Source organism: Corvus moneduloides, chromosome 28, assembly GCF_009650955.1.
Source record: "Corvus moneduloides isolate bCorMon1 chromosome 28, bCorMon1.pri, whole genome shotgun sequence".
In the NCBI taxonomy this organism is placed as follows: Eukaryota; Metazoa; Chordata; class Aves; order Passeriformes; family Corvidae; genus Corvus; species Corvus moneduloides.
The window spans coordinates 1744178-1770000 of NC_045503.1; the positions used below are offsets into that span (position 1 = coordinate 1744178).

At 60.3% G+C, this 25823-nt stretch overlaps 3 protein-coding genes across 8 annotated transcripts in view; 2 read left to right on the forward strand and 1 right to left on the reverse strand.

Annotated features, from left to right (window-relative positions):
* The first annotated feature begins 37 nt into the window (after nucleotides 1-37).
* Nucleotides 38-9357, forward strand: SF3A2 (splicing factor 3a subunit 2). Of its 4 annotated transcripts, none has more exons than XM_032092783.1 (9): nucleotides 38-84; nucleotides 2210-2380; nucleotides 3327-3398; nucleotides 3675-3721; nucleotides 4509-4618; nucleotides 5868-5917; nucleotides 6528-6668; nucleotides 7712-7780; nucleotides 8872-9357. In XM_032092783.1, the coding sequence occupies exons 2-9, from the start codon at nucleotides 2255-2257 to the stop codon at nucleotides 9202-9204; spliced, it is 948 nt and encodes a 315-aa protein (XP_031948674.1). In that variant the 5' UTR covers nucleotides 38-84; nucleotides 2210-2254; the 3' UTR covers nucleotides 9205-9357. The 4 variants fall into 4 exon arrangements, with proteins under 4 accessions (XP_031948674.1, XP_031948677.1, XP_031948675.1 ...); XM_032092786.1 differs by having other exon boundaries at nucleotides 63-84; nucleotides 2227-2380; XM_032092784.1 differs by lacking the exon at nucleotides 38-84 and adding an exon at nucleotides 150-230.
* A 1921-nt stretch (nucleotides 9358-11278) lies between these two features.
* AMH (anti-Mullerian hormone) lies at nucleotides 11279-16752 on the forward strand. Of its 2 annotated transcripts, none has more exons than XM_032092779.1 (5): nucleotides 11279-11958; nucleotides 12986-13158; nucleotides 13827-13947; nucleotides 14088-14292; nucleotides 14449-16752. In XM_032092779.1, the coding sequence occupies exons 1-5, from the start codon at nucleotides 11394-11396 to the stop codon at nucleotides 15362-15364; spliced, it is 1980 nt and encodes a 659-aa protein (XP_031948670.1). In that variant the 5' UTR covers nucleotides 11279-11393; the 3' UTR covers nucleotides 15365-16752. The 2 variants fall into 2 exon arrangements, with proteins under 2 accessions (XP_031948670.1, XP_031948671.1); XM_032092780.1 differs by having other exon boundaries at nucleotides 11280-11958; nucleotides 14091-14292.
* LOC116435993 (glutamic acid-rich protein-like) overlaps nucleotides 16389-25823 on the reverse strand; it is a 35057-nt gene continuing 25622 nt past the window's right edge. Inside the window, exons 1-7 of one of the 2 annotated variants that reach the window (XM_032092782.1) lie at nucleotides 22107-25823; nucleotides 19776-19828; nucleotides 18968-19115; nucleotides 18286-18438; nucleotides 18140-18202; nucleotides 17844-17983; nucleotides 16389-17724 (exon numbers count right to left, since the gene is read on the reverse strand). The exon at nucleotides 22107-25823 is cut by the window's right edge and continues 302 nt beyond it. In XM_032092782.1, coding sequence (XP_031948673.1) covers nucleotides 17110-17724; nucleotides 17844-17983; nucleotides 18140-18202; nucleotides 18286-18438; nucleotides 18968-19064 — 1068 coding nt within the window. In that variant the 5' untranslated portion in view covers nucleotides 19065-19115; nucleotides 19776-19828; nucleotides 22107-25823 and the 3' untranslated portion in view covers nucleotides 16389-17109. The remainder of the gene's footprint in view (nucleotides 17725-17843; nucleotides 17984-18139; nucleotides 18203-18285; nucleotides 18439-18967; nucleotides 19116-19775; nucleotides 19829-22106) is intronic. The other variant, XM_032092781.1, reaches the window with a different exon arrangement.

Here is a 25823-nt window from a genome sequence, read left to right on the forward strand (position 1 = left end):
GGAAGCGCCCGCGCGGCCCCGGATGCGCTCGCGGGGGGCGGCGGGAGCGCGCATGCGCCGGGGCGGGAGCGGGGCCGCGCGCAGGTACGGAGCGGGGGGGGCTGTGAGGGGCTGAGGGGGCTCTGAGGGAAACGGGGAACAGGGCAGGGCTGGGGAACCGCGGCAGGAGGGACTGGGACACCCGGGGTGGTGCAGCTGGAGAGTCCGAGCTGGAAAGCTGGGAGTACTGCGTAAGGAGGGACTGGGAGTGCTGGGTAAAAAGGGACTGGGGCAACTGGGCCGTCTGGGTGGTGGGGCTGAGGGAAGTGGAGAATCAAACTGGGAGTACTGGGTAAAGGGGGACTGGGAAAGCTGGGCCACCTGGGGTGGTGGGGCTGGGGGAAGTGGAGAATCCGGGCTGGAAAACGGGGAGTACTGGGTGAAGTGGGACTGGGAGTGCTGGGTAAAGTGGGACTGGGAGTACTGGGTAAAGTGGGACTGGGAGTACTGGGTAAGGAGGGACTGGGATTACTGGGTAAAGTGAGACTGGGAGGACTGGGTAAAGTGGGACTGGGAGTACTGGGTAAGGAGGGACTGGGAGTACTGGGTAAAGTGGGACTGGGAGTACTGGGTAAGGAGGGACTGGGATTACTGGGTAAAGTGGGACTGGGAGGACTGGGTAAAGTGGGACTGGGAGTACTGGGTAAGGAGGGACTGGGATTACTGGGTAAAGTGGGACTGGGAGTACTGGGTAAGGAGGGACTGGGATTACTGGGTAAAGTGGGACTGGGAGGACTGGGTAAGGAGGGACTGGGAGTACTGGGTAAGGAGGGACTGGGAGTGCCGGGCGACCTGGGGTGGTGGGTCTGAGGGAACTGGAGAATCACAAGTGAGAAACTGGGAGTAGACCCATGGCAGGACTGGGAGGGTCAGGAGGGGGAACAGGATCGAGGGTACCTGGGGTGGTCCCGAGTGGAGAATCAGGTCTGGAGTTAGTGGAGAGGAACCGGGAGAGACTCTGGGAGAACTGGGCACTCTGGGGGAGAATCCGGGCTGGGAAACTGGGGGTAGGACCGGGGCAGGACTGGGGGTACTGGGAGGATTGGGAGGGAAGGGCCAGGGGTACCTGGGGCCCCCTGACTGCAGAATCAGGACTGGGGTTACTGGAGGGGGACTGGGAGAACTGCATGACCTGGGTGGGAGGACTGGGGGTACTGGAGAATCAGGACAGGGAAAATGGGGGTAGGACTGGGAGAACTGGGAGGATCAGGAGAAGCAGGACGGGGTTTATCTGCGGGGCCCTGACAGGAGAATCAGGACTGGAGTTAGTGGAGAGGGACTGGGCAAGAGGCACTGGGAAAACTGAGAGCTCTGGGGGTACTGGAGAATCTGGGCTGGGAAACTGGGGGTAGGATCAGGACAGGACTGGGGGTACTGGGTGAGGAAGGACTGGGAGAACTGGGCAGCTTGGGGTGGTGGGGCGGGGGGAACTCGAGAACCGCAACTGGGGGTAGGGCCAGGTCAGGACTGGGAGAACTGGGAGGATTGGGGAGGGGCCCTGGAGGGGGAGCACCCAGTGGGCCTTGACTGGAGAATCAGAACTGGAGTTACTGGAGAATGTGCTGGAGGGGCTCTGGGGGAGAGACTCTGGGAGAACTGGGCGCTCTGTGGGGAAGGACTCAGGGCTCCTCAAAGGTCTTTCCAGTGTTGGGGCTCTGTGTGGGGAGGTCTGGGGGAGGCTCTGACCTTGCTGAGGGCAGGGGGGGACTCTGGAACCTCACCTGGGGCTTGGGGACACTGCTCAGAACCCCTGACCTTGCTGGGGGGCTTGGGGGGGCTCTGATCCTCCCGGGGATTTGGGGCTGGCAGGGGGTGGCCCTGGGGCTTTGGGGGGATGTTGGGGGAGCACCAGACCTGGGTGGTGGAGAGGGGGCAGCTCCTGGGGCTGTTGGTGCCTCAGGTGAGGGGGAAAGGCTGCTTTTGGGAGTGGGGCTGCTCTGATGGGGCTGCTAGGCCTTGCTGGGACCCAGCTGGGCTTGGGAGTGACTGAGGAGAAGGGGAGCGTTCCAGGGGGATTTTCTGGATCCTTTTACTCTGATTTCCCAAGTTGGTGGTACCATGTGGGACTGCATCCCATGGCATGTGCCCAGGGCATGGCTGGGCTGTCTGACGGGGCTGAACAGTCCTCTGCTTCGGTTACCACTCGCACTTCTTTTCCTCCTTTTCCCAGACTCTCCCTTTCTCCAGGAGGAGCTGAAGCCCAGAAGTCCCCACCATGGATTTCCAGCACCGCCCGGGGGGTAAAACGGGCAGCGGGGGCGTCGCCTCGGCCTCCGAGAGCAACCGGGACCGGCGGGAGCGGCTGCGGCAGCTGGCCCTGGAGACCATCGACATCAACAAGGTGGGCACAGGCACAGGGGCTTCCCACAGCCCAGGGGGAAGGAGTGGAGAGGCAAATTCATGGGATTGTGGAATGGTTTGGGTTGAAAAGAGTATTAAAGCTTATCCAGGGACACCTTCTGCTATCCCAGGCTGCTCCAAGCCCCGTCCAGCCTGGCCTTGGGCACTTCGAGGGATCCAGGGGCAGCCACAGCTGCTCTGGGAAATCCATGCCAGGGCCTCGCCACCCCCACAGGGAACAATTCCTTCCCAATATCCCGTCTAAACCTACTCTTGGTCTATTTGAAGCCATTCCCTGTGTCCTGTCCCTCCATCCCTTGTCCCAAGTCCCTCTCCAGCTCCCTTGGAGCCCCTTTAGGCTCTGAGGTCGCCCCAGAGCCCTCTTATCTCCAGGCTGAGGTGTGGATTGGGTTTGAATACTTCTGTTTCTGGGCACGTGGGGGTTGAATAAGGGATATTTGGGACACAGTGACAGGGAGGTGCCAGCTCTTGTGTATCCATCTATTTCCAGTCTGCTCAGAGCTGGTTTGTGTTGTACTGTTTCCTGCTGCAGTCGGGAGTTCTGCCACCAATGCACACAGCTTCTGTTGGTTCTATCTGTTTCCTCCTAAAGCTCTCTCGTGCTGTTAATTTAAATTCTGAACTCAGCTACAGGATCCAAGGATATCCTGAGCTGGAAGGACCCTCAGGGATCATCAGTGCAGCCCCTGGCCCTGCCCAGACACCCCAACAACCCCAGCCTGGGCATCCCTGAGAGCGCTGTCCAAACGCTCCTGCAGCTCTGGCAGCCTCGGGGCCGGGCCCATTCCCTGGGGAGCCTGGGCAGTGCCCAGCAGCCTCGGGGGGAAGAACCTTCCTCCAGTGCAGGAGAACTCCCCAGTATTTGGGTTATTCTTTTGCTTTGCTGATGGATTTTGCTCATAACTTGTCAATCCTTCTTTCCCCAGGACCCCTATTTTATGAAAAATCATCTGGGCTCCTACGAGTGCAAGCTTTGCCTGACGCTCCACAACAATGAGGTGAGGGGAACACCTGCCTGTCCTGATCCCAGCAGCAGGAATTCGGGAATAACAGTAGCTTCAGAACCTGAGCAGTGACTGCTGGGACATGAGGGGTGGTTAAACCCAACAGTGTGTGACAGCTCAGCAGCTGAGAGCAATCTGCACTTTTGGAGTGAGATTCCTCTGTGCTGAGGATTAAAACACCCTTGTCAGGGTGTGATACAATCTCCCTGTGACAGGAATCTTTCAGTCCTGGCTTCATTTAACTTTCTTCTACTTTGGTTTTTATTTCAGGGGAGTTACTTAGCACATACCCAGGGGAAGAAGCATCAGACCAATTTGTAAGCCATCTTCTACCCTAACTTTATTCTCCATTACTGAAGCACTTTAATATGATGGTGGTGGGAATCTGTAACCCTTTAACTCCATTGCTCTGTGCTCGAGTGTTCTTTTACTGTGGTTCCTCGTGAGCAGCCTCCAGGAGGCACAGCCTGGATCTGCTCCAAAAATGGTGCTGAAAATCTCCATTTTCAGCTAAAGTTCAAATCCAGCTGTGGAATTTCTGAAGGACAAGGGAGGAAGAATTTTAAAAGCAAGTTATCTGAATCTAGTTAGAAGGAGCTCTGCATGCCAGAGCTCCAGGAGTGTTTGTGCTCTCAGGGATGCACAGGATGGGATTGTTGGGGTGTCAGAGCCAGAAGTTGGATGGAGTTGGATTTGATGATCCCTGTGGGTCCTTCTAACTCAGGATATTCCAGGATTCTGTGATATGGATTTGTCAATACAGGTTGGGAGAAGTTTGTAAGTTTTATTTTGAGGAATCCAGTTTGCTTTGCTTTATCTGTGGGTTTGGGATTGTTTGGGGTTTTTTTAATTTTCATTTTGATTTCAAGAATTAAACTCTTCACAAATCCATTTGTGGAGTCTGGCCTCAAGGTCATGGTGGGGGTGGATCAGATGATTGAGTGACAGCCTTTAGCCAGGGGGAGGATGGATACAACTGGGGCAGGGAAATAGGATTTCCTGGCATGATTTCTGTGAAACTCTGTGCTGAGGGATTCAGACTGCTCCTGGGTATCCTTCAGAAACAAGGGCAGGTAACCCTTCAATTCTGAAATGAATCCCCAGGGCCCGACGAGCTGCCAAGGAAGCCAAGGAGGCCCCTGCCCAGCCTGCCCCAGAGAAGGTCAAAGTGGAAGTGAAGAAATTTGTGAAAATTGGGCGCCCAGGCTACAAAGGTGAGTCAGGAGTGGCCAGCAGGTCCCTGATGGGCAGTGCCCAGCTGGGATGTGAATTATTCATTACTCTCTTTAGCAGCTCTGCCCATGAATAAGATATGGGCTCTCTCCAGGAGTCCTTTTATTGTTTGAATTGCTCATGGAACATCTCTTTACTGCTGACAGGCGAGGGAGAACCACTTTAATAATAGATGGGTGTGTCTCAGGCTGCCAGGGAGATGATGGCATTTCGTCTCTCCTCCTTCTCTTGTGGTGCAGCACCTTTCATTAATGCTGTAAATCACTCACTCCCTGCAGAACTCACGCTTTTTTTTCTGAAATCCCATCATTTTGGCCTTCAGTACAAAATTTGGCTTTTTAATCTCGCCAGTGCTTTTCCCCACAGCAGCTAAACTTCAGTAGAGGAGAATCATGGAATAATTTAGGTTGGAAAATACCTTTCAAATGATCGAGTCCAACAGTAAACTTAGCACTGCCAAGGTCACACTAAACCGTGACCCCAGGTGCCACATCCACGTGCGTTTTGAACACTTCCAGGGATGGTGATTCCTGGACAGCCCCTTCCAATGCTTTACAGCCCTTTCAGTGAAGGAATTTTCTCAATATCCAACCTGAACCCGGCCCAGCCTGAGGCCGTTCCCTCTCCTCCTGTCCCTGTTCCCTGGCAGCAGAGCCCGACCCCCCCGGCTGCCCCCTCCTGTCAGGGACTTGTGCAGAGCCACAAGGTCCCCCCTGAGCCTCCTTTGCTCCAGGCTGAGCCCCTTTCCCAGCTCCCTCAGCCGCTCCTGGGGCTCCAGCCCCTTCCCAGCTCCGTTCCCATCCCTGGACATGCTCCAGCCCCTCGATTTCTTTCTTGGTGTGAGGGGCCGAAATGTGCCCACAGCAGTGACACAATCCCAGCGTGGTTTGGGTTGGAAGGGACCTTAAATCGCATCCCATTCCACCCCTGCCACGGGCAGGGACACCTCCCACTGTCCCAGGCTGCTCCAGCCCCAATGTCCAGCCTGGCCTTGGGCACTGCCAGGGATCCAGGGGCAGCCCCAGCTGCTCTGGGCACCCTGTGCCAGAAGTAGCTTTGGTTAAAGAAGTAGCTTTGGTTAAAGACAATGTGACATTTTGCTTGCTAAATGGGAGAAAAATCTTGTAATATTTAATTGTTGGAAACTTGGTGTATTTCCCAGGGCAGATTAATGCTGCTCTCACCCTGCTGGTGGATGTTCTCAACTTTCTTTTTTTTTTTTTATTACAGTGACCAAACAGAGAGACCCAGAAACAGGCCAGCAGAGCCTTCTCTTCCAGGTGAGGGCAGGGTTAAAACTCTTCTTGTGGGGGTTATCCAGGTAAAACTGCTGCTAAATGAGCAGTTCTCTGCAGGATCCATGAAATCAGTAATAATAAAGAGGCCATACCTTCCTAGTTTTTTCAGCTGATGGTGTTGAGCAAATCCCTGAGCTCAGTTGTCAGGCTGTGTAGTGGGAGAGGAATGTGTAGTGTGAGGTGGAATGAGATGATCCCAGAATCATAGGATAGTTTGGGCTGGAAGGGACCTTAGAAATGATCTATTTCCAACCCCCTTTGATGGGTAGGGACACCTTCCCTGAGACCAGGTTGCTCTAACCTGACCTTGGACACTTCCAGGGATGGAGCAGCCACAGCTGCTCTGGGCACCCTGTGGAACCTCCAGGGAACAATTCCTTCCCAATATCTCCCCTGAACTTCACCTCTTTCGGTTTGGGATCTTTAAGGTTCCTCCCAACCCAAACCATTGTGGGATTCTCAGCCCTTTCCTCCGGTGTTTGTTTCCTTTGTGCTGGGAACTGCTCTGGGTATGCTCCACACAGGGGAATGTGTTTGGAGCAGAGGTGGGAGTGCAGAGGGGGGGTTGTTAATGCTGCCCTGCCCCCCCCAGATCGATTACCCCGAGATAGCTGAGAGCATCATGCCCCGGCACCGCTTCATGTCGGCCTACGAGCAGCGCATCGAGCCCCCGGACCGGCGCTGGCAGTACCTGCTGATGGCAGCAGAGCCCTACGAGACCATCGCCTTCAAGGTGAGACCTGGGGAACACCTGGGAGGGCAAACCTGGGAGAGGAAACCTGGGAGAGTTCCCATCCTGCCTTTTCCAGGTCAAGGGAGGGGATTGTCCTGCTCTGCTCCACACTGGGGCAGCCTCACCATCAGTGCTGTGTGTGGTCCCTGCGATGTAAGAACGATCCTGAGCCATTAGTGAGTGTCCGAAGGAGGGCAAGGACAGTGGGGAAGGGCCTTGAGGGGAAGGGTCTGAGGAGCGGCTGAGGGCACTTGGCTCGTTCAGCTGCAGCAGAGGAGACTGAGGGGAGGCTCCTGGGGGCTGCAGCTCCTCCCGAGGGGAGGCGGAGGGGCAGGGGCTGAGCTCTGCTCTGGGACAGGGACAGGAGCCCAGGGAACGGCTGGAGCTGGGTCAGGGCTGGGCATGGAGCTCAGGGAAAGGTTCTTCCCCCCGAGGCTGCTGGGCACTGCCCAGGCTCCCCAGGGAATGGGCCCGGCCCCGAGGCTGCCAGAGCTGCAGGAGCGTTTGGACAGCGCTCTCAGGGATGCCCAGGCTGGGGTTGTTGGGGTGTCTGTGCAGGGCCAGGGGTTGGATCAATGATCCCTGAGGGTCCCTTCCAACTCAGGATATTGTGAGATTAATTCCCAGTGAACCTTCTGATGTCTGTTCTAACCCTCAGGGGTTAATGGAGTGGGAAGGGGGGGGCAGGTCAGGAAGACATGGCTGGAAGTCATTAAACCCCACTGAGGTTTGGTGGAGTTTTCTGGCATGAAAACCAGACTGTGCTGAGCTCTGGGGAGCTGTGAATTCCCAGTGTCTGGCATAGACAGGAGCCTCCTGGGCTTCGCTCCTCAGCCTCTGTGCAGATGTTCAGGGAGGGGTTTTTGCTGCTTGTCCTTGACCGATAGGGAAGTAACTTAATTCTTTCCTGCCCCCACCTCTGTCTAATAACAGTGCTGCAAGGCCTGGAATAACTGTTCTTATCTCTCAGGCTCTGGGGCTAAAAAGGGCCTTTGAGCTAATCTGATCCTCTAAGAATAGCTCTGTGTTCTCTTTTGGTGCAGGTGCCAAGCAGAGAAATTGATAAGGCAGAGGGAAAGTTTTGGACTCACTGGAACAGAGAAACCAAACAGGTAACTGAGGTTTTGTAATGTCTATCCTTAAGGGTTAAGGAGAGCAGAGCGACTTGAGACAGTGACATCTGTTCTGTCCTGCTGCCTCTGATGTTCAAATCTCCATTCCCTCAATGCACCTGTGCAGTGAGAGCTCCTGAGAGAGCCTCCTGTGCGGGATCCTTGAGAGGATTAAATTTCAGGCAGCAGCAGCAGGATGGGGCATAAATATCCAGTGAGAAGGAGGCTCAGAGGGGACCTTCTTGCTCTTACAACTCCCTGACAGGAGGGTGCAGCCAGGTGGAGGTCAAGCTCTGCTCCCAGATAAAAGGAGAAAGGACCAGAGGAAATGGCCTCAAGGTGTGCCAGGGGAGGTTTAGATTGGATGTTGGGAAAATTCCTTCGCTGAAAGCATTGTCAGGCGTTGGAGGGGGCTGCCCAGGGCAGTGGTGGAGTCCCCATCCCTGGAAGTGTTCAAAAACAAGTGGATGTGGCACTTGGGGACATGTTGTTGCTGGGCTGATGGTCAAACTTGATGATCTTAGGGTTAGGGTTAGGTTTGGCTTTTCCCACCCTAATGATTCCATGATAAATGTGCAGCACCACGTCCTCCCCATGGCTCCATGTTCCCTGCACACACCTGGCCTGGCCTGGTGCTCCCCTGCGTCCTGTGTGAGCAGGGGACAGTGCCTGGGGGGGTTCCCACCCCCTGACAGGAACCTCAGTGCTCAGAGCCCAGAGGAGTTAAAATTTGGGCAAGACTGGCACCAGTCATGGATGCTGCCAGGGCAGGGACATCTGAGGGGAACAGGAGGGGCCTGAGCTGTGCCCTGAGGCAGAGAGCAGCTCCTGTGTGCTGGCAGAGCTGTCACCGGGCTGCTGGGCACTGCCCAGGCTCCCCAGGGAATGGGCCCGGCCCCGAGGCTGCCAGAGCTGCAGGAGCGTTTGGACAGCGCTCTCAGGGATGCCCAGGCTGGGGTTGTTGGGGTGTCTGGGCAGGGCCAGGGGCTGCACTGATGATCCCTGAGGGTTCCTCCTAGCTCAGGATACTCCAGGATTCTGTGAATCTCTGATTAATTGTTCCCTTTTCTCTGCTTTCCTCCCATTCCCAGTTCTTCCTTCAATTCCACTTCAAGATGGAGAAGCCCCCGGCCCCCCCAAACCTCCCCCCGGGGCCCCCGACCGTCAAGCGGCCGCCACCCCCTCCCCTGATGAACGGGCTGCCCCCGCGGCCCCCCCTGCCCGACTCCATGCCCCCTCCTCCCCCTGGGGGCATGGCCCTGCCCCCCATGCCCCCCTCTGGGCCAGTGCCACCCCCGCCAGTGCCCCCCCAGCTGCCCCCAGCGCCCGGGCTGCCCCCCCCTGCTCCCCTGCCCCCCATGATGCGGCCGCCGCTCCCCACGGAGGGGCCGGGCACCATCCCCCCTCCCCCTCCCTCCAACTGAAGCCCCTCCTGGGCTCCATCCCATGGGATTTGTGTCTTTTTAACTGCAGCTCCCCCCCCCCGATTCAGGGAACAGTTCCTTTTTGTATGTCTGGAAATGGGACTGAATTCTGTAGGTTCATTAAAAGGTTTTCGATTTTCGTTTCCCTCTGGTTTCCTGTGCTGCCGTGGGTTCTCTTTCCTTACCCCTTAGAAACAGGAGACATTCCCAGGCTGGTTATGTTTTGGAAATTCTCCAAAGAGAAGGATTGGGAATCGCAAGGCACCCCCCATCCTGACTGGGTATCTCCATCAGCTGTCTTGGCCTGAGGTATCCCCCTCAGGCTGCCTGAGGAGTGTCCCATTAATTACCCCCCATTAATCACTTTTGATTCAACCAAACCCCTTCATCTCTGTTCATTCACTGAGCAGGGACATGGAAAGGCTCCTGTTACTGATACTAAATCTTAGTTTATTATTATAATTCATTAAGTGTCTGTACTATGGTGTAGCACCTGCTGTCACGTGATTTTGTGTCCTCCTCCCACTGCCAGCTCTGTTTGGGCAAGTTTCTCTGTGGGTTTATTTATCCTGAATGTTTCCTTCCAACCATCACTTGGTTCCCATAAAAAAAAGCAGCAGCAGTTCTGCCATTTCTCTGGTCTTTCCCAGCTTCCTGTCCCTGAACTGGGGGGTCAGTGGGGGATCCTGGGGGGCTCAGTGGGTGAGGGCATGGCCAGGCCTGGGGTTCCTGACCAGTCCTGGTTGGTTGAGGGGCCACAGGAGCCCTGCAGCTGCACCCCCTTGATGGGGGAATCAAAGCCTTCATCTCTGCTGCTGGGCTGAGAGGGTCCCAGTCAGTCACAGAATCCCAGAATCCCAGAATGGTTTGGTTGGGACAGACTTTACAGAATATCAGTGCCACCCCTGCCATGGGCAGGGACACCTCCTACTGTCCCAGGCTGCTCCAAGCCCCAATGTCCAGCCTGGCCTTGGGCACTGCCAGGGATCCAGGGGCAGCCCCAGCTGCTCTGGGCACCCTGGGCCAGGGCCTGCCCACCCTCCCAGGGAACAATTCCTGCCCAAGATCCCATCCAGCCCTGCCCTCTGGCACTGGGAAGCCATTCCCTGGCTCCTGGCCCTCCATGCCTTGTCCCCAGTCCCTCTGCAGCTCTCCTGGAGCCCCTTTAGGCCCTGCAAGGGGCTCGGAGCTCTCCCTGGAGCCTTCTCCTCTCCAGGTGAGCACCCCCAGCTCTCCCAGCCTGGCTCCAGAGCAGAGGGGCTCCAGCCCTGCAGCAGCTCTGTGACCTTTGTCAGCTCCTGTAGAAGTGACCTCAGACTCTCCAGCCCTTCCTGTGTGTCCATGTCCTGCTCCAGTTTGGGTGCTCCATCTGTTCCTGGCAATCCTGAGCTCCAGACTGCAAAGACTTGGGAAGAGAAGGATCTTCCCTTCCAGAGAAGGGTCTGGAACTTTTTTGTCGGGACATCTCCCCATGCCAAAAAAAAGTGATCCCTTGGGTGGGGGGCAGGTTTCCAGGATGGAAAGGTGGCACTGGCAATTCCAGCTGTTCCAGTGAGTCCTGGCACCTCATGGAGGGAAAAGTCTTTAGAACAGGTGTGTGTGACACTTTCTAAGGGAGGTCCTGAGTGTTCAAAGTCCTCAGGCTGCTGCTGCCCCCTGTGATTCTCATTCCCAGGATGAAGCCCTTTTCCAGGGCAGCCTGTCTGAGCTTCAGGGTGTGAGGGGAAGGTTTTCCAGCCAGGACAGGGAATGCTTTCCCTACATTCACTTATTTCAGCCCGTTATCTGCCCCTGTCCCCCTCCTCCTGCTCTGGCTTGCTCTCCCCTCCCGGTGTTTCAGTGCTGGTGGGGTTGTACGTGCCAGTCCCCATGAAGATCCCATTCCAGACACTCATCCTCCTTTAGAAAACATCCAGAGTCAAGGCCGTGCATCCCTACAAGCGAGCGCAACAGCTTCGATTTTTGCACGTTTCCAAAATGAGCTGCAGACCCAAAAATAGAACAAAAAAAGTTTCTTTGCCACCTCCCTCACGCCTCTGCAGCGCGACAGCCCCAGGGCTGCTCAGGGGAGGTTGTTGTGCCTCGGCCACTCAAGGCCAGCCGCGGTTAAAAGGGAGACGCCATCCTCCCTCTTCCTGCCGAGGGCTTGGGATGCGGGAGCTGCTCCAGGGAAGAGCTGAGGTGGGACCATGAGCGCTCTCAGGGGGCTCCTGCTGTGCCTGGTGCTGCTGCTCCCCTCTGCAGCTCTGCCCAGGAAAGGGGAGCGGGATTCCCCGACGGAGCTGAGCCTGCTGGAAGAGCCGGGGCTGGAAGCAGAGGGGAGAAAGGTGGGAAATGGAAGTTTACAGGAGACACCCAGGTCCAGGAGGGCTGCTGCCACTCGCCTCTTCTCTAAGCCCGAGCCGGGAGCCAAATGCCTGCAGGGAATGGCTGAGGAGGGCGGCCCGGGCTGGTCCCGCTCCAGCCTGCAGCCCTGGCCCCTTGGGGGGCTGGAAGGGCCCGTGTGCAGGGTGAGGATGGAGCAGGACGGGGCCACCCCGAGGCACCTGGAGGTGGTGGGTGTGCTCAGCCACTACGAGAGCGGCTTCATCAAACTGCTGAGGCGCCGCCGGAGCTGGGACGGGAACTTCCCGGGGACCTTTGGGCTGTGCCGGGCCGGGGAGGCGGGGGCTGCTCCCCATCCTCTGCAGAGGATCCACGAGCACCTGCTGGAGCCGGGGCTGGAGAGATTCCTCGTCCTGCACCTGGAGGAAGGTTGGTGGGAGAGCCCTGCAGGCTCCGAGGTGGAGCAGGGCAGGGAGGGGAGGATGCGGGGCTCGGGGTTGGGGGTTGCTGTTTGCTGGTCCCGAGTCAGGGATTTAAACACAGAATTCAATTTGGGGGGTTGGGTTCCCTTTAAAATCAGCGAAGTGATGGAGTGAAATGTTTCTGGGCACGTTTTTAAGGAGGTTTAGCAGTGAGGATGGCAGTGTGCCTCTGCCATCTGTCCCCGCCTCGGACCAACTCCCAGGTGCCACATTCCAGCAGGGAATGCACAGGGTGGGATTGTTGGGGTGTCAGTGCAGGGCCAGGGGTGGGACTGGTGATTCCTGAGGGTCCCCTCCAGCTCGGGATATTCCATGGTTCTTGGTGGCTTCTGCTCCGCTCTCATGAGCGTTTCTCACTTTCTGCCTGAACACCGAGGGTTTGGATCCCATCCCAGCTCCGGGAAGAGAGGAGAGGGTCAGACCCAGCTGCTCCCGCTGTGCCCTGAGCCCGGCACCTGCTGGTCTCCCACTCTGGGGGCTGTGGGGCAGCCCGGGCTCCTGGGCTGCTCCTGTAGCTTCAGCCTTATGGGAAAACCTCAACACACATTCCCCTGTCCCATCCCGGGGTGAGGGTCATGATTGTTTCTTTCTTCCTGAAATCTTCCTCTTCTCCTGGGATTTGGATTTTCAGCCGAACTCGCCAGTGCCGGGCAGGGGGGAAGTGGCTCTTTCCTCGGGCAGTGGCCACAATGTCCCCGAGGCCCCTGGAGAACAGATTTCCATGGGATCTGTCCATGGGGATTTGGCAGCTCTGGGGGGAGGCAGCTCCCTGCTCGCGGGGCGCAGGGTTTGTCCCGCTCTCCATCTGCCTGGAGCCGGGGACGGCATTTGCTGTGTCCCTTCTCCCTGTCGGCTCCTGTCCTGGGTGCTCTGGTCCCTGCATGGGGGCAGTGCTCGGTATGAAGCCCCTTCCTCACCCTCCCGGGGCCCCGCGGCGCCGGGGGGGATTCACGGCCGTGTCTCCCCCGTTCCAGTGCAGTGGGGAGCGCAGGCGAAGCTGCGGTTCCAGCTGGTTTTCCAGGCGGAGGTGGGCCGGGCGCTGGGAGAGCTGCAGGCGGCCGTGATGCTCTTCTACCTGGGCCACCGGGAGGGCTCCGGGCACCCGCACGAGCTGCTGGTCACCGGCCCAGGGCTGGCGAGGGACCAGGTGGGTCCGGGCGTCCGGCCCTGGCTGGGAGCAGGGGGGTGGAAGGGGTGTCCCAGCTCTGCTGCCCAGTGCCTTTGTCATCCCCTCCCAGTGTATTCAACAACCCTTCCCAGTCCCTTTGCTATCCCCTCCCAGTTCATTCATGGTTCCCCCCGGTCCCTTTGCTATCCCCTCCCAGTTCATTCATCGTTCCCCGCAGTCCCTTTGCTATCCCCTCCCAATCCATTCACAATCCCCTCCCAGCCCCTTTATCACCCCCTCCAGCCCCTTCGCCAGCCCCTCCCAGTCCCTTTGCCATCCCCTCCCGGCATCTCCGCCCCGTCTCTCGCTCTCGCCGTGCCTGAAGATGGAGCTCTTACCCTGTCCCCAGCTCCCGCAGGGCCGGAGGGGCTGCCCGGGGTACCCAGCCCGGTCTGGGGGTCCTGATCCCTCCCCCCTGCGCCCCCGGGGGTTCACTGGGTTCCCTGCACCCCGCGGCCCCCGGAGCAGCTCTGGGGCTGGGGGCGAAGCTCCCAGTGGTCCCCACCCTCCACGTCGCTGCTCCCTGGGCCACCGCGGGCTGGGTGACGCGGAGCCCGCAGGGACCACAGCGGGGGCTCGCGTTAGTGTGTCCCCCGTGATGTGTCACCCACGGCCTCGGGGCTTCTGTGCCTTCTGCCTCGGTGCAGAGGCTCTGTCTGTCCAGGGACACGCAGTACCTGGCCCTGGCAGCCGCCGCAGCCTCAGTCACCCGCAGCGCGGAGCGGCTCCGCTTCTCGGCTTCGCTGGCCATCCACGGCGGCGCGGGAGGTAGGGACGGGGGGCACCCTGGGCACAGCGGCATCTCTGCCCTCGTGTCCTCACTTGGGCATTTGGGGTCCTCTCGGGCCCACGAGGGGCGCTGGGGACGTGCAGGAGACTCCAGACCAACTCCCCTCTCGTCGCCCCAGCAGGTGCCCCCCTGCCCCGCACGGAGGTGCAGCAGCTCCTGTTCGGCTCCGATGACAAATGTTTCACCCGGATGACCCCGGTGCTGCTGCTGCTGGCCAAGTCACGGCGGCAGGAGGAGGAAGAGGAGGAAGAGGAGGCTTTGGCTCCATCCTCCTACCTCTCTGCTGAGGGGGTGCTGGACACGGCTCCGTACCCACAGCTCAGGTCCGTGGCCGTCGCTGCAGGCACGGGAAAACACAGGGGTGGGAGACGAGGTGGGACAGGGGCAGCCCCAGCTGTGGGACCATGGGTGGCTGTGGGGCACGGCCTGGTGGGACCCCCGGGGCACACGGGGTGACTCTCCGTGTGTTCTCCTTGCAGCCCACTCCAGGCTGGGACCGAGGAGCTGCCGACCCCCACTGTCCCGAGTCAAGCCAACACTTCGTCCCCAGCGCCCGGTGGCAGCGCCCAGTTCCTGGCAATCCTGACCCGGTTCATCCGGCAGCTCCTGAGCTCCTCCAGCGAGCCGCCCCCCCAGCCCAGCGCCCACCACTGGCTGGACTTCCAGGCGATGGAGACCCTCCCTCACCAGCTGCTCAACCTGTCGGAGGAGGCGGCGCTGGAGCGGCTGGTGCAGTCTGAGGAGCCCTCGGTGCTGCTGTTTCCCCAGGACAGCGGGGCCGTGCTGGAGCAGCACCTGGGGGACTGGCAGCCGGAGGGCACCGTGCTGCAGCTGCTGATAGGCAAACTGCAGGTGGTCATCCAGGAGCTCAGGGACGTCCCGGCTTTCCAAGCCAACGCGGCGCTTTTCCAGCACCTCCTGACCTTCTGCTACTACCCAGCAGAGCCGGGGCAGGCCGAGGCTGCCGAGCGGGGCCCGGGCTCTCGGAAGCTGCGCACGCTGCTGCTGCTGAAGGCGCTGCAGTCGGTGCGGGCGCGCTGGCAGGAGCGCAGGAAGGTGCAGCGGCAGAACCGCAGCGCGCGGCACCAGGCGTACTGCCGGCTGCAGGAGCTCACCATCGACCTGCGCGACCGCCACTTCATCGTCATGCCCACCGCGTACGCGGCCAACAACTGCGAGGGGCCCTGCCGGCTGCCGCTCTCCACGCGCGTCCCCAGCTACTTCTCGCACACGGTGCTGCTGCTGGGCATGCAGGAGCGTGGCTCGCCGCTGCGCAGGGCTCCCTGCTGCGTGCCCGTGCGCTACTCGGACCAGCTCATCATCAGCCTCTCCTCGGACGGGCTGGAGATCCGCAAGTTCCCCAACATGGTGGCAGAGGAGTGCGGCTGCCGGTGAGGCTCCCGCCGGCCTCCCCGCCCGCCCCACCCCGGCCCCTCTCCCGGTTTGCCCTCCCGGCTCGGGATCTGGTGCTTCTGGCCGAGACGGGAGCGTGTCCTTTCCCCACGCTTTGGCTCGTTAGCGTCGCTCTGGTTCTGGGTTCATCCCTGCCTGTCCCTGGGGGCTGCTCCGCGTTCCACTGGGGATGGCCCCGCTCCCGCTGCTGAGGGTGCCCGAGGCGGCTGCGGGCTCTGGCTCCGCGGGGCATTTTGGGCTGGACACGGGCACGGTGGGGCCGTGGGGGGAGGGCAAAGGTTGGCAGGTCCAGGCAGGACTGTTCCTATTTATCCCTCCCTCTCTGCTCCTGTAGTGGCTGGGAAGGGCAGGTGCTGCTTCCTCCAAGCCTTGCAGCATCCTCTGGCCGTTTCCCAGCCCACGGCCCGTCAGGGGACCCCTCTGGCCACACGGCTCCACCTGTGACAGCAGAGCCAGAGGCCAAATCCTCTCGCCGAGACCAACCTTGCCCTGGGGACACGTCTCTGTGTGAGCCGGGGCCGTGAGGAGCCGCTGGCCGTGGCTTGGGGCTCCCGGCCAGGTCACATCTGCGTCACCCCGCGCTGACCCCGCTGCCGGGGCGAGGGGAGGGGGGGAGGGAGCGATCCCGTTACAGCTCCTGGGCTGCTCGCACCATTAATGGGAGCGGGAGCACACGGCTGCCAGAGCACCTGCTCCGCGTCCCCGCCGGCGTCAGCACGGGCCCGCCTGCCCCGGATCATCTTCCAGCTGAGCCTAGCCCTCAGCCCGGGATCCGAACCCTCGGGAAGCAGCTCCTGGGCTTGTCCTGGCTACATCTCCTTGGGTTTTGCAGTGTCCCCACGGGGAGGCACGGCCGGAGGTTGGTACTTACCAGTCCCATCTCACAGCCCTCAGGATTAACCCTGAGCCCCTTGGGTTCGGGGGGCATGGAAAACACGCACACACAACACCAGGGACAAAACACATAACCAGGGACAAGGGCTTTTCTCGTTTTTCCTTTTTTCTCTTTTTTTTTTTTTTTAAACATCCAGTTGAATACCTTATTAAAAACGAAAATAGTTTATTTTAACCACTGTTGATTTAGCAAATACTGAAACCTGCCATGAGTCGGGGCTGTGAACGTCTCTGGCTGTGTGATACTGCTCTTGTGTTTCCTTCCTAAAAGTGACTCGGAAAAGGCGAAGCCCGCAGGGATCCCCAGGTGAAGGGCTCCAGCCCTGCTCTGTCACCAGCACGTTCTGTGCCACCCCACTGGGCTCGGTGAGGTCGGGGGTCTGTCCCTGCTGTCCCTCTGAGGATGGCTGCAGCCTAGTTCCGTAACCCAGATATTCTTCTCTCTTGATTTGCTTTCAATAAAACCATTAACCCAAGAGCTGCACAGTCTGAACACAACTCTGTTCACTGGGATCCCCGGAACCACGAGTGGAGATGGATTTGGGGTGCAGAGGGATTTGGGGTGGGGATGGAGAAGTAACGAGGCCCAAAGAAGCTCCTTCCATGAGTCCTTTCAGGTCGCCTTTGTGCATCTGATCCGGGGGGGGCAAAGTCCCCGGGGAGGTTCGTGCCAGGCTCCTGGGCTGCTCTGCTGCTGCTCGGGGGTCCTGGGGTGCTGCCCGTGCCCGGGGGTGTCTCTGGAGGGCAGGCAGGGGCGGGGGTCCCTCGCCGGGGCAGTGGTGGGATTGGATCCCCCTGGATCCAGCGTCATCGAGCCCCGCCCCGGCCCGGCCTCAGTCGCGCCTCTTGCCCTCCCTGGCCCTGCCGTCCCTGCCCGGCGCCGGCTCCCAGGGCTTCCTGCCCTTCTGCAGCCTCCGGTCCCGCCTCGGGCTCTCCCGGCCGCCCTCAGCCCTGCCGGGACGGCCCTTCCACCCCTCCCGCCTGGACTCATCCCGCTCCCGCCGTCTCTCCTTCCTCTCCTTCCTCTCCCGGTCCCGCTTCTTCTGGGCTTGCTGCTCCGGTTCCCTGGGGGCCCTGGGGGCTCTGCCGGGTTTGTCCCACGGTGTCCTGTCCTTGGCTCGTGCGTCCCTCCGGCTGCTCCGCTCCGCACGGACAGCACGGCCTTCCCGGGCTTTCTCCTTCTTCTCCTTCTTCTTCTTCTCCTCCTCCTCCTCCTCTTCCTCTTCTTCCTCCTCCTTCTCCTCTTTTTCTTCTTCTTCCTCCTCCTCCTCCTTCTCCACCTTCTTCTGCTTCTCCTGGCTCTTCTTCCCCTCCATCACAGCCACTGGCACCTCGGGGACATCTGCAGGTTCTTCGTCCTTGTCCTCATCCTCATCCTTGTCCTCATCCTTGTCCCCATCCTCTGGTATTGTGCGGCCAAACCACTTCTTGAAGATCCAGGGTTCTGCCTGTGGGGACAGAGGGGATCAGGAGCTGATGATGCAGCCCAGGGGACGGGGACCCCTGTCCATCCCTCCCCTGGGGACAAGATGCTCCCTGCCCCAGGAGGTGCCACCCTGACCCGTACCAGGTTGCTGTCAGCTTCGCTGTCATCGTCACCGTCTTCGTCATCACCATCATCCTCCACCGCGCTGCTCTCCGGCGGCGGCGGCGCAGGCTGGGCCGTCACCACCTCTGGGATCTCCTCCACCTTGGGGCTGACGACCTCTGGGAGGGGAGAGGGACAGGCCACCGTCAGCTGAGGATGAGGCAGTTTGGGTGGGATGTCCCAGGCCGGGGGTCCCAGGGCCACCCCACCCTGGGATGTGGCCCTTTCTCAGGCTGGACCCGGCGGACCGGGGAGGGACGGAGCGTTGGACCCACCGGGAATGGGAGGGGGCGGAGGTTCCTGCCGGCCGCGGGCGATTCCCTCCTTGGAGCATGGCGCTGGAAGAGAGGAGGGGACAGGAGCCAGGAGGTGGCAGCACGGCCTGGCCGCCCCTTCCCGCTCCGGCCGGCTCCCGACTCACCTTGGAGCACCTGGAAGGTGACGCTGAGCAGGGCGACCACGGAGGCCACCAGGATGCACTTGTTGAGGGTGAGCCCTTCCCAGAGCAGCGGCTCCTCCGCAGGGTCCAGGCTGGGCGGCTCCACCTTGCTCTGCACGGGGAGGGTTCTGGGGACTGGGACCCCCACGGAAAAATGTTACTGGGGGAAACTGGGAAGAGGTAAAGGGCTCTGAGCTGGGTGATGGGAAGGGCTCTTAATATCCTCCTGCACAGCCCACTCAGGGCAGGGCCAGGGCCAGGGGCTGGAGCTGCTCCTGCCAGGTGTTTGCACTGCAGGAGTGGGGACAAGAGTGTCCCGGGGGCTGAGACCGAGGAGTTTGGGCCTTGGTGGCATTAGAGTGTCCTGGGGATCAAGCTGGGAAAAGCTCTGCCCGTGCTCCCCCTCCAGCAGCAAATCTGGGCAGGGTGGAGAGGAGGAGGTGGAGAAGGAAGTGGAGGAGGAGGTGGAGGATCTGGCAGGCGGCTGAGGAGCCCCATCTCCATCCCCATGTCGCTGATTTCACAGGGGACAGCTCCTCCTGTCGCTGCTCCATGGCCAGACGGTGCCTCCCGGGCTGGCCGGGGACACGGGATTGTGCCTCTGTGGCCACCTGTGGCCAGGGTGGCCATTCCGGGGCAAGGAAGGGCTTTCCCACACACCCACCTGGAGGCCCGGCAGCGCTGCCCTTGGCTCCCACCTTCTCCACCCGCTTCTTCTCCGCCGCTTTCCTGTCCCCGCCGAGCGGGGCTGGCTCTGGCATGTCCGGCTCCTGCTCGGAGACACCGCGCGGGGGGCTCTGCTCCTCTATTCCCTGCGGGCCGGGGGGACAGAGACACGCTGCTCTGGGCGTCCCCGGGGCTGAGCCGGTGCTTCCCCAGCGAGAGGCACCGACCCGGCTCCTGCAGCGCCTGGGGCGTGTGTTCACCTCAACAGTCTTAGAACAGGGCTGCATTTTACGCTGTTTAAGCTGGATTTGGCCACGAGTTAGCCCCGGCGCACACACGGGGGGGGGGGGGGGGGGCTGGCGGCAGAGGACCCCTAGGCTGTGCTTGAGGGATCCCCCCCGGAGCAGCGCTCGGGGCTGGATTGGGGCCGCAGCATCCACCGAGGGCGGGGTGGATGTGCCGGCAGCGGAGGGAGCCGCGCTGGGCTCCGGGCTCGGTGCTGAGCGGGGCTTTGGTGGCCGGGCTGGGTGTTGGTCAGTGCCACCAGGGAGAGCTGCCCACCGGCACGGATCAGTGACAGCGACAGCTGGGGGACCTTGGGCTCCCCCGGGATGGACGTGCTGCAACCCTGCCGGGCGGAATGTGCCTGTGGGACAGCCCCAGCTTGGCCCCCTGACCCTCCCTGGCACAGGGATCCATCCCTGACACCCCCTGCTCTGATCAGAGATCCCCCTCAGGCACCTCTGCCCTGCCCCAGCACAAGAATCCATCCCCCTGGCACCCCCACCCTGACCCTGGGCACTCACATGGGCTCCACCGCTGTCCCCGTGGCTGTCGCTGCTCACCGGAGCGTTGGCATCTGTCAGAGACAAGCACAGCACGGCTCCTTAGGTGACAAATTTGGGGAGGTGGGAATCACCAGGGGCTGGGGGGTGTGGACCCCTCGGTGACACCCCCAGCCTGCAGAGAGGGGACTCCTGGCTGTGTTTGCCCCCTTGGTGTTGCTGGGTCACACCATGGACAGAGAGAGGTGTCTGAAGTCAGGCAAAAAGCCCCCCAGGCATTGAGGGGTGCAGTGGGAGCTCTGGGAAGGTCTGAGCCCCAAAATGTCACCAACCTGGATATCCCAGAGGAGTGGCAGCCAAAGGGACAGTGACCTCCCTGCCAAGGCCCATGAGGACACCAACAGCCCGGGGTGTGCTCAGACACCCTGAAAACACAAGGCTGGGCACTGGGAGGCAGAGCCTGGACAGCAGAAGTCTCAGCCACCATGGAGCAACCAGACCTCAGAAAGGAACTCAAGGGGACTGCAGAGCTCAGGGATGACTCCCAGGGCTTTTCTGGGAAGTGGGAGAGCAGACCGAGGGTCCCCAGGGCTCTGGCACAAGGAGGGGCTGGGGAGGGCGCTGGGCTCCTCGGGGTCCTGGGGGTTTCTCTGTCCTGGGGGTGGGAAGGCACCACAAGGACCCAGCACCACCGGCCTCAGCCCTCTTGGCATCTCCGAGTCCAGTGCCTCAGGTGCCACATCCTGCCCAGAAGGAAGAATTTTTCCCCCATTTGAGCCAGATTCAGTTTATTGCCCCCCTGTGGAACACTGAGAAAAGATCCCAGTTCCTAGGACGAAACCTACGACTCAATGGTGGAAGCAGAACAGATAAACAAGAGGAAACCTTTTGGCCGTGGTCTGAAAGGCCTTTGCTTTCAAGAGGAAATAAAATGAGTCTTTGGTTTGTTTAAGTGCTGTAAGTCCGGTCCTTTCTCTGCTGGGAAGGGGCAGAGCTGGCCCGGGACTCTCGTGGTGGCTGCAGGGGGTTCCCAGACCCAGGGGAAGCTCAGAGGTGGAGAACTTTTCCTCGAAGGGTTTCCCCCCATGTGCTTGCTGTGTTTTTGAGCATCTCAGCCATTCACCCTGGTTTTGGGCACAGATGAGCACCAGGAAGGTGGAGGAGGGCACGAGCCTCTGTTCCTCTTCTCCCTGGCCATGATCCATGTTCCCATGGAGCTGGTGCCACCCAGGTGTCCCTCAATGCCCGAGGTCACCCTGTGAAGTGACACCAGCACAAAGAACCATCTCTGCCAGGCTGAGCTGTGCCCTGCAGAGCCTCGCACACCTCGCCAGTGGCCACGGCTCACGGTGAGGACAAGGAACCTCTTCTCCTGTCCTTCCTTGGTCACCTCTGAGCTCTCCCTGCCCACCCGGACAGCCCTTTGGTGGCCTCAGGGCATCCCAAATCTTTTTCCAACACCGCACGGGGACCGTGTCACCTCGAGGGACTCTCACTAAACTGAGAGGGATCAAACACCCAAATGACCCAGTCCTCAGCTGAGCCCAGTGCCCCGTCACAGGGTGCCAGGCTCTTCCCATGTCTCCATCCCTTGGGCTTCACCCCGATGGAGGAGCCCAAACAGCCTCCAGACCCCGGGGCAGACAGGTGTCCTTCCCTGCCATGCGCCCCAAAGGCACTAGCTCGGTCCCAGAGCTGACCAATGATCCATGTCCAGCTCTGTCCCCTCCGGGCAGGAGATGCGGCTCCATGCCCTGGCATGAGGTGGATGCACTCCAGGGCTCTACAGCCCACGCAGGATCCTCGTCCCCAGCCGGGATGGGCCGCGTCACCTGCAGGAACAGCCTTCCTGGGCTGCTGGTCCGAGCGCGGCCACTGCCCAGGCCAAGCAGGCCAGGGGTGGCCACCAAGGCCAGGGACACTTTGCCCATGGCAGGGCCGCTCACCCACAGCCCCCAGGTCCAGCTGCAGCCCTTGGCTGGCGCTGCCCCTGCCCAGGAGCCCTCCCACCCATCCCTCCTGCCCGCCCATCCCGCTCCCCGGGACTCACGCCCCGCACGCCAGATCCGCCCTTAAACGCTCAAAATCGCAGGCACTTAACAAATAATCAGCTCCGCTCTGCTGCCACCGGGACTTCTCCTGCACGGGCTCCCGAGGTCGCCTTCACCGCTGACTCACATCAAAGAAACTTCCAAAAATAGTCCCCTCGCCTGCCCCGCTCTCGCTGTCACCCTCGCCCGGGGCTGAGCCCCGCGGCTCCCGATCCCTCGCGGCCAGAGGGAGCCGGGCTGTGCCCAGGGGCTGCCCGGGGGCTGGCCCGCATCAGGGGTTAAAAGCCACAGAAATTCGTACCTGGGGTCGGCCGCCGCCTCCTGCTCGGCTGCAGCCCCCGGGCGGCCCCGGCTCTCCCGGGTAAAGAACAGCAACAGCTGCCGAGGGGAGCCGGAGCAAAATAGCGCCCAATCACCGGGGCCCGAGCACCACAAAAGGCAGCTCAGCCCCGGCCCCGAGCGCAGGGGCTGCCCCGGGCACGGGGTGCGGCTCTCAGGGGCACCTGCCAGGGGGTTTGTCCCTCTGTGACACCGCCGGAGAGCACGGGGAGGGGACAAGGCTGTTTGACCCCAGCCCCGGGTGTCTGAGCCAGCTGTGGGAGGGACGGATGGGTGATGGAGGGATGGATGTGGGTGCTGGGGGTGCAGAGGTGGAGCAGAAGTCTGCCAGGCACAGGTAAGGAGAGAGGATGAGAAATCCCCCTGGGAGCAGCAGCGCTCAGACAATCCCAGTGAAAATCCCTTTTTGCCAGTGTTGGGACAGGTCTGTTGCCCTCTGACCCCTCTGATGTCCCTGTCCCCGTCCCCGGGAGCCCTGTCACAGCCACAGGCACCTCCTGGGCAGGTGGGAGAGGGGATGTCCCATCCCACCCACTCCCAGGACACAGGGAGGAGATGAAGGATCCCATCTGGGGAGCTACAAAGGACCCTCGGGCTCTGGCCCTGCCTGTGGGGGTTATCCCGAGCTCCCAGCTCAGCACGGGCAGGAACAGCCTCAGGCAGAGCTCCTGTGCCAGGGATGTGGTGCAGCAGTGACTGGGACCAGTCCGGCATGTCTCTGGCACATCCCGCTTTGAGGACATTGCTCTTACGGAGAGGCTTCAGGCTCAAAAAACCCCCAAATCTCTGAAATTGTAGAATATTTCATACCTGCAGTATTGACGTTTTTCCAAAGGAGGAATAAACCAGGACACCTGGTGAGGCTGGGTCCAGGTCCTGCTTTAGGAGCTCTCAGCACATGAGCTCAGGAGCAGCCTCTGCTCTCCAGGGCAGGGATTTCCCCTTGCTGGCAGGGACAGGGCTGAGCACACTGTGGGATGAACAATGTGGAAGGTGGATGGACGGATGGATGGATGGACGGATGGATGGATGATGAATGGATGGATGGATGGATGGAGGAGGGATGGGGCTGCACACACAGCCCCCACACCCGCCAGAGCGCTGGGCACACTCCCAGGGCAGTTTTCCCGCTTGTATTCCCACTCCAGCAGGGTCAGGGTTGTTAACTGGCTTTATAGTTTACCAGTTGCTTTATAGGGAGACGATGAAAGCAGAAAATCATAAACAGGCCAAATAAAATCCCCTTTTCTCCCAGTTAATCCCGTTCCCCATGCTGCTCCCAGGTTTGTTCGTGCTCCTGCCTCCCGTGGGTGAGCTGGTCCTTCCAGGAAAGATCCCAGGGGCTCAGCAGGCACCGTCTGCACCCGCAGAGCTCTGGCAAACACCCTCCCACTTCATCCTTCCATGGAGCCACGGGATAGAGAGTTCTCCTCACCCTTCCCAGGACCTTTCAACACCCCGTTCCCGCAGCCGGGAGGGACCGGCAGCTTTTTTGCCTCCACACGTTTAGCTCGGAGCAGTTCCCCGTGGAGCTGCAAAGCCTCCACCTCCATTGCACAGTTTATCCCGGGCAGATGGAGGAAAGAGATTCCCAGAGGCAAATTCTTTCCTAAGCTCTTGAACCCCCCCCAATCCCGGCTTCTTCCTTGCTCTGAGCCTGATAAAAGCGGCTATGGAAAGGGGTGAGCTCAGGGAGGGGGAAACCCGATCCGGCTGGGAGAGAAGGCGGAGAGAGGCGGGTGGGAGAGCAGGGGTGGGCAGGGGAGCGGCGTCCAGGCTAAATGCTGACTCTGGACTTGGCTGGATGACACAGCCCCTCTTCCCTGGCTGCCCGGGCTGTCCACTCGCCTCTGCCCTCGTGACTCGTGGTCCGGGCTGTGCTGCAGCATCCCCTCACTGCCATGGCAACGCTCACTCATCCTCCCACCAGGACATCGTCTCCCTTCTCCCCGTTTTTAATAACTCGCAGTTAAAAAGCAATCAGAAAGGGATAAAATTAGTCACTGGGTATTTTCGGCACAGGTTGGTTCTGGGGATGAATTCTCCTTCTTTCTGAGCAATTTGCTCTCTCCCCAGAGCTCACAGCCCCTGCCTGGTTCTGTCCCCTCCTGCCACAGGTCCGAGGCATGGCACATGCTCGAGCTGGCTCTCTGGTGGCTTTCCCACTGCTCACCGGGCTGGCTGCAGGTTTTCCCCCAGGATTTCATCCCTGGCTCCACCAGAACCTGCCTGACCACGTTCCCAAGGCTTGGGACTCCAGAACACCTCCCAGCCTTTGGAGCCTTTACCCTCCAACCCGAGCAGGGTTGGGCTCTTGGCCTGATTTTAGAGCTGGGAATTTGGCTGCTCCCTGCTCAGCCAGGTGCCCTGGGCACAGCACAGCTCTGTGGGCAATTCCCAGCTCCAGCTGTGTCACCCCCACACTGGCATTGTCCCTTGGGGGCCACTGGGGCTGCACAGGGCAGGTCCCCCGCTGCCAGCACCAAAGACCTGCAGGAGCTGCGTGAGGAGCTCATCCAGGAGCTGCATGGGCTTGTTGGAGGTGCTTGGTGTCTCCCAGCCCTCCCCCCTTCCCTTAGATGTGGTTGGGGATGCAGGGCTGGTGGAAGAGAGGATCACAGAAACGCCAAAATTCTCCAGGAGATGGGGTGAAAGAGCACCCTGATTCCCTGCACGACCCAAACCCCAAAGGCACAGGTGTCCCCACGGCAACCTGGCCACGGCCCAGTGCTGACAGCAATATTCCGCTGACCCCAAATTCCGCTTTCAGCTGGATCCAGCAGCTCTTCCCAGCCTAGGGGGTTGTGCAATGGCTGTGCTGACGCACAGCCTCTGCCTCCTTCCCCCGAGGAACCAACACATCCACCCGGGAGATGATTCCTGCAGGAACCACAGAGCTTCCCAAGCACTGGGGTTATTATGGAGCCCTTGGGAGGTTTCAGGAAGGGAAGGGATGTCTCCTCTCTGCCAGCTGTGCCGCTCCTGTCAGATCCCATCTGTCAGCACGGAGATTTCAGATGCGCCGAGCTGAGCGATCTCCTTGCGGAGGTGCGGATGATGGAAGGCCTGGAGCAGTCTGGATGTTGGATGTTCCTGTGGCTCCACATCCCCAGGTGTGGGGCTGGAGGGAGCCAGCAGGAGATGGAGCAGCCTCTGCATGAGCTGATTCCCACAGCTGATACCGGGATGGGCTCCACATGCCTGGGAGGGCTGATTGCAGATCATGGGCCTGGAAAGCTTCTGGTGCCAGTTCTGATTGAGAACTCAGACCTGGGCACTTCCTCATAGCTTCAGGGATTTGGTTAAGCTGGAAAACACTGTCAAGGGGATCTTCTGTCTCCTCTCCTGGGTTTGAGATGCTGTGGAACTGGTGAGGGAAGATGGGAGCTCTGTGGGCTGGTACCACTCTGGTTTAGAGAACCACAGCTCGGAGCATTGATGGGACAAGAGGAAACGGCCTCAGGCTGCTCCAGGGAAGGGTCAGATTGGACATCAGGAGGAATTTCTTCATGGAAAGGGTGGTGAGGCATAGGAAGGGGCTGCCCAGGAAGGTGGTGGAGTCACCAAGGAACAACTGGAGGTGGCACACAGTGCTCTGGGCTGGTGCCAAGGTGGGGACTGGGCACAGATTGGACTTGATGGTCTCAGAGGACTTTTCCAACCTAAATGAGTCTGGGAT